The sequence below is a fragment of the Octodon degus genome, unplaced genomic scaffold (genome assembly GCF_000260255.1).
Source record: "Octodon degus isolate 3935 unplaced genomic scaffold, OctDeg1.0 scaffold00165, whole genome shotgun sequence".
Classification (NCBI taxonomy): domain Eukaryota; kingdom Metazoa; phylum Chordata; class Mammalia; order Rodentia; family Octodontidae; genus Octodon; species Octodon degus.
Window position 1 is genome coordinate 360285 of NW_004524741.1, and position 6673 is coordinate 366957.

Sequence of the window (6673 nt, forward strand, 5' to 3'; positions counted from 1 at the left end):
CCACCCAATAGGTCAGTGTGTATTTTTTAAGATTGGGGAAGTCTTTCACTTAATCACAGTGCACTTTTAACCTAATTTCTTATCCATAATCCAGTTTTTCAATTGGCCCACTATTGTCCTTGGAAGCATTTACTTCACCTCCAGTCAGAGCTTTGATCTCAATGCTCATTTACTGCATTTAGTGACATCATGCATTTCTAGTGTCACTTACTCAGGAGCATTTCCACAGCCTTTCTTGTCTTGACATTAGCGTTTTTGAAGAATTCAGTCAGCACCTGCTCCCTTCTTTTAATAGAACATTCCTCATTTGTCTACTGTTGCCTCCTAACCAGATTTAGGTGAGATTCCAGGCCAGGACACTTCATAAATCACTCTGCTTCCTTCTTGAGGTGTAACTTTGGAGGTGTGTGTTGTTCATTTACCCCCTATGGGTAAGATTAAATTTGATAGCACAGACAAGAGCTTGCTCAATTTTTTCACTGCATAGAGACTATCTTTTCCCTAAAAAATTATAAGCAACCTGTGGGTAGCTATTTTAAGATCAACTCTCAGTAAACCATTAATATTTGCTCATTAAAATTTCCTCTAGTTTAGTATCCTTTGGTTATTTTTGCTTTAACCAATTTATTTGCTATGATGGCTGAAAAAATAATGGTTTTCAGATTCCTTTCAGAAAGATCTCATTCCACATTTACCAGTTGGTATGTGGCACTCTGCAATAAAAAACACACCTCCTTATCCATCATTTACTTGTCTATTAATTTTATGGATTTGGGGGGCCCTATTTTTTCCTAGTTTCTCATTTTCTCAAGTATTTTGTACTCAAATTGTCTCAAGTTTGGCCAATAAGAAGTTCTTCCTATTGGGATAACATGACTTTGAACATTTTTGTATGTTCTGGTATAGTGAGCTATTTCAGGCTCATCCTGTATGTCCTTGGCCCTTGCTTTGGAGTCAGTCAGCTGTTCCTCCAAGGATCTTTCTTGCTTCCAGTAGGGAATGGTGGTTGACACCAAGAGCTGAGTGCTAGATGGGCTCTTTCCTGCTATGGAGTCTTTTTCTTTTAAGCTTTTTTGATGGTCAGAAGTAGGAAATGTACCATGTATATCCATATCCATATCCTTAAATATGTGTGTGTATCAAACACAAGTATGCATGTGCAATTATACATACTTACACATAGCCTATAAAACATGAGTTTTAAATTGATTCCATTCTACTCCTGCAAGGTTCTTTCCTTCTTCCCTTTCACGTTTGCACTGTATTCCTCTACATTGAAATGCTAGCTCCATCAATATCGACATATCTTGTAACTTACTCAGTTGTGTTACACAGTCCTGTTTTCACCGAGGCACAGTGGCCCTGCATTCTTGCCTATAAAAAGTCATCAGTCCCAGTAATAGCAACTCGAAAGAAAGGAAGACATTCACAAAGTCCTGTTTAATAGTGCAGCAGCTTTATTCATAGTGGCCAAAATCTGGTAACAGCAGAATTGTCTCACAGAAAGATTGACAGATAACTGGCACATCCATATCATGAAATACGATCTGGCAATACTAAAGAGCAAACTGAGATTCCATGCAACAGTATGAATACATTTGAAAGTCATTATGCTGAATTTAAAAAGGCAGCCAGAAATGAATAGATAATGCCTGATTCCACTAACATGCTTGGGCAAATCTAACCTATGGTGATAGGATTGAATCACTACTGCACTTGTTTTTTGGGGGGCAGGACAGGGCTGGACACTGCCTGGGGTGAGGCTTGCAGTGGCTTCCTGGAACACAGAACATGTTTTGTGTCTCAATCATGAGTTATTCAGTGAAGCATTCAACTCTGCCTTTAACATCTTTACATTTCACTCTCTGAATTAGCCCTCAATTAAAAACTAATTGACTGGAGTACAAGCTGCTCATTTCAGCTGAGACTGAAATCTTTGATTGAAGTACCTTCTTCTGCTGAGTTGCTTTGCTTCTGAGTCTTCTACCTAATAATTCTCCTGGCCCCTGAAAATGTACAGGTGTGCTACCCCTGATCAACACTTCTGCTTCCTTTTAAAGTCTTATTACTGTTTGATGATTATTTTAAATAATCACAGTCCAGGATCGGTCAGAATATCACGAATAATTAGTAACATTGTCAAATTAGGTACGGCCGGTGCATATGCTTTAATACAGAGAAGACACTTATGCAAATTGAAATGTTTAAATAGCAGCAAATTTTAGACTAATTCTCAACTTAAACCTTTGCCAATCTAATGGGTGAAGATGAAGTCCAAAAGAAACAAGTAAACTTAGATCTAGTCAGATCTTCACAATGAAAACAACTGCTTTTCAAGATAAATGATCACATATTACTTCCGTGAGGAAATGATTTTCTCAAACCTTCTCATAAATTCTGGTGCAGATCACGCCCTTCATCATGCATTCCTTAAAAGAGAGAGACAGACAGATTAATTGAGTAACTAAAACAAATCAGAGGACAGCAAATTTGAGATGAAAATAGAAATTCCAAACTCAGGAATAAAATATCAGAATGCTAATCCCCAAGTAATTCAGAATGATGACCACCAAAATTGGAGAAAAGACTTTAAAACTGATCTGTGTTTTTCTATAGGAATTTAAAAATATGTGTCAAACTTCTCAAAAGGTGGAGTGAAAATAACTAATATAGACATGGAACAGTGTTTAGTATGACACAGGGAGTAAACTTTGGCTATTAGAGAAGAAGTACAAATAAAAACAACAGTGGTATTTTATGGCTCTGATAAGAACGGTTATCACTGAGGACTCAAAAAGCAATGCATGTAGGTGAGGCTGTGGAGGAAAATAGAACCCCTCTATAGTGTTGGTAGAAATATAGACTCGTATAATCACTGTAGAAATCAGTATAGAGATGCCTCCAAAAACTAAAAGTATTAATTTCATTTAACTAAGCTACACCTCTTCTAGATATCATCCCTAAAGAGTTAAAGTCATCATATCACAGTGATGCATGTGCACTTGTATTTAAAGCACAATAATTCACAATTGCTAAATTATGAAAAAAACCTATACACTCATCAACAGATGAAAAGAAAATTGACATGCAGCATGGAGCACTACTCAACCATAAGGAAGAATCAATTTGAAGCACTTGAAAGAAAAGGGATGGATCCTGAGACCATAATGCTAAGTAAAATAAATCAGAAACAGAAGATTAAGTACTACCTGGTTTCTGTTATGTAGGAGACCAAAATATAAATAATTTAAAAAGTAAAATAAAAGAGATGGTAGAAAACAAGAAGATAGACTTTGGGAAGATAGGAAGAGGATCTGATGAAATGAGGAGAGGAGGGTAGAGAGTGGGGGAAGGAGGGCTAAAAATGCCAAGGTGTGTCACATACATCTACCAGTTCCCTACTAGGAGTGTAAAAGAAGCGGGCAAGTTGCAGTCATCATTTGTGTGCATAAATCTACACAGTGGTTTTCAAAATTATTTGCACATCAGCCACTGGTGTTACTGGGAAACAACGAGACACATGGTTTCATACTGGGCCCTCCACATGGAAATATTTTCCCATGTAATTCTAGGGCAGCACAGGCTAAAGCCACTGCACTAAAGAAAAAGCATGCAAAATATTCCATGAGTGCATTTACTTCCAATTTATGTATTAATTAGTAAGCACAGTAGTCCTCTCATGTAATCACTGTCATAATTCTTCTCTAAAAAGAGATCTCGAAGACAAGATCTAAGATCGTAAGGAGATCTCTATGAGAAAAGTGAGCTCTTCCAGGAGCTCAATTTGCCCTACCACCATGGTTTAGTCCAGGTTGCTGTAGAGTCTTTAAAGCAAAATGTTTGTATGGCTGCAAATGGCCTATAGCCAAACTTTGTGAGGTATGCTTTGCTTTTAAAATCAGGCTTACTTTGTCATTTGGAATTCAAGCTAGTGATATTTAGCCAGGCTTTCTTTAACTTTACTTTTATCCTTCTGATGTTCTTATTTCTAAAATAATCATGGTTTTCCTATGTTAAAATCTTGCTTGTACTTGAAGATGAATCTTTATGGTTTAAAAATTACTCAGGCATTAACTCTGACTTTATTCGCAGCCATTTTTATTTGTGTTTCAAAGGTCATTTTGAAAGTAATAAAACCAATCTCTTCATATAGCATTATTTCTGAAGTTAGACTTCAAAGCACTCTTACCACTACCATTTTTCCATCCACCAGCTTTCTCTTTATTATTGTCTCTTTGCCGTCCCACTTCTGCACTTGATTTAGAAGGCCTCGCTCCAAGGTGACCACACTCTGAAAAGACAAATTCATATACTTGGCCCCCTGGACTCTGGCTGGTCCAACAAGGAAGCATTGTATTCAGTACTGAGCCAGTTTTGTAGTGGCTTCCCATGCAGCACCTTCATTTTTTAAATATTAGCAATTCTTTCTCAAATAAGTGACTAAACTATCTTTAAAGCATTAAAAATTACCTTAGTTTTCCTATTATCAGCTGTGGTTTCTTCAAATTCCTGGCCCAGTTTGAAAGAGATCTCTGTGTTTTTAAAGGTGCTTTCAGTTCGGATGGTTATATAGTCCCCTTTCTTGCTGATGATCACGGTTGGCTTGGCCAAATTTCCTAGTTTCCTGGTGGCTAAGCCCACACCTGTAAACCAAGGCAGGGTTAGAATCTTGGCTACTAGGAGCCACTAGCCACATTCTGCTACACAAGGAGGATGCATGTCTGGGACCCTATTCCAAAAGTAATGTCTGAAGATTTGAGAAAGTAAAATTGTTCAGTTGCAAGAGTGGAAGTTGTTTACTGTTACCACATTCAATCCTGCTCGCCTCAGAAATGAGTTTCTATCTATTTGTATGAAACACTGAAGATACTTGAGTCTGTACATACAAATTTTGTAGATTTGCTTTAATGAGACTATGACACATACTGTTGTCTGATATTTTCATTTTTAATAATACATTGTGAATAGAAAGGATATCCCTTGATAGAGTGTCGTTTCTCAAATTTTGTGACTCCTAAGTCTTATGAGTAGGAAAACATAATCCATCTATGGTCTACATTTGTACAATTGCAAAAGATGATAGAGGAATAAAAGTATTTTTTCAAAGTTCATCTACTTTAGAAAAATCAAAATTAGGTTTATGTTTTATTACTATTTTTCCAAAAGTATAGAAATATATGGAAAAAGTGAAATTCCTATAAGAACTATATGAAATAAAAATCAATTTCTGAGAGTCTAGTTGCAAAAAAAGGGTATGTTACTAAAGAAATGAAGAGTTGCAGGAAATAATCCGAACTTTTTACTTTTTCCTAATTTTTATTAATCATTTGTTATTTTCTGTGACTTAAGACAGAGTTTTTCAAACTAAATAATAATCTCTGGTTTAAAGCCTGAGAATCTATGTTAAGTAATTCCCCAAGAGCTTTGTGTGCTCTAAAACTTAGACCCTCAGCAAGCCTTCCTTGTGTTTTGCCTTTTCCTCAGCTTCAGAGTGAAAGTCATAAATCTATCCTGCATTATAGTGCGGGCCCCTTACCCAGAAGTCTCCAAAGACGTTTCCTATCTAGTATGTTCACATTTATGAAACATTCTCTTTAGAAACAGTAAAAAATAAGGTCGTAACTAATGGCTGGGTCTTCTGTCTCCATTTACTATTTTAATACCAGGAAAGCCTGCCATTAGTGAAACTATGTTTGAATTCATTGTCCCAACACCCATTCTTTTTTCCTCTCAGTAACTTTCCTGAACTGTGAACATTCTAGTGTAGAAGACATGGTCATTTCCAAACTCTGCATTTTGACATAATTATGTAATCATGAACAACCTAAAAGTAGAGAAAGAGAAAAATTTCAGTTTGGCTAACATCAAAATTTTAAAGACATTCTCCAGCATTCAGTTCTTCATTTTATGAGTACCTTACTTGTTATAAAGCCAAAGTGGAGGATGGGTTGAGTAAGATCTTTAGTTTTTTTTTAGGTGTCCAGTGAAAATCCACTGGTATGAAACCACCCTTGGAATCAGGGTGAGTTCTGTGCACTGAAGTAGCTTCATTTAGATTCTATTAAAATGCCACAAAATATGAATAAATCATTTGAAAGACTCAAGAGATTAATCTGAGAAGAGAATTGAACTTCATCCTGCACAATCTTACCCAAACTGTGATAAATGATAACAGAAGGAAATTCTCAGAAAAGGTCCTCCGAGCCAGGAGAAAGAGCATTTCTTACCCAGAGCTTTCATGTAATCATCAAAGCGCTCACTGGAGATGAGTTTCCAGGTGCCCAGGAATTTGTTGCTCATTGCAGGAGAAGAGAGTCGGACACAGTTCTAGTGGGATTTAGGAGGCTGGGAAAGAGGCTGAGGCCTCAGGAGGTTCTTTTCAAGGCCCACAAAGCATGTGACCTCCCTAGAGGCCCAATGGGGAAGGCGGTGTCAGGACTAGACAGTGAATGGCTCTTCAGTCATCAGCTGCCCATTCATGGGGCTGAAAGAAAACCCCACATAATGTTTCCTTTTGTTTCAAACAAATGTCATTAAAATGAATGAGGGTACTATTTATTTAAATCTTCAAAAAGTTTGACTGCTCTTAAATTTATAAAAATACCTAGGTCCTTATACACTGGAGAGGACTCTATGGATTATATGATTGTGAATGAGTGAGTGCGTGCGTGTG

The 6673-nt window shown here is 36.9% G+C and overlaps 1 protein-coding gene across 2 annotated transcripts; it reads right to left on the minus strand.

Annotated features, from left to right (window-relative positions):
• Positions 1-1455: 1455 nt before the first annotated feature.
• LOC101560283 (myelin P2 protein) lies at positions 1456-6324 on the minus strand. 2 transcript variants are annotated; one of them, XM_023703199.1, is made up of 4 exons: positions 6228-6324; positions 4471-4643; positions 4196-4291; positions 1456-2429 (listed from the first exon to the last, which is right to left on the minus strand). In XM_023703199.1, exons 1-4 carry the CDS (start codon positions 6298-6300, stop codon positions 2379-2381), a joined length of 393 nt encoding a protein of 130 aa, XP_023558967.1. In that variant the 5' UTR covers positions 6301-6324; the 3' UTR covers positions 1456-2378. The 2 variants fall into 2 exon arrangements, with proteins under 2 accessions (XP_023558967.1, XP_004643134.1); XM_004643077.2 differs by having other exon boundaries at positions 4190-4291.
• Positions 6325-6673: the final 349 nt, after the last annotated feature.

Excerpts from the sequence above, each read along its gene's own strand:
- LOC101560283 (XM_004643077.2), bottom strand. The coding sequence starts at position 6,300 with ATGAGCAACAAATTCCTGGGCACCTGGAAACTCATCTCCAGTGAGCGC. Across the intron at positions 4,292-4,470 it reads CTGATAATAGGAAAACTAAG|AGTGTGGTCACCTTGGAGCG; the intron begins GTAATTTTTAAT and ends TTGTCTTTTCAG. Across the intron at positions 2,430-4,189 it reads TGGATGGAAAAATGGTAGTG|GAATGCATGATGAAGGGCGT; the intron begins GTAAGAGTGCTT and ends CTCTCTTTTAAG.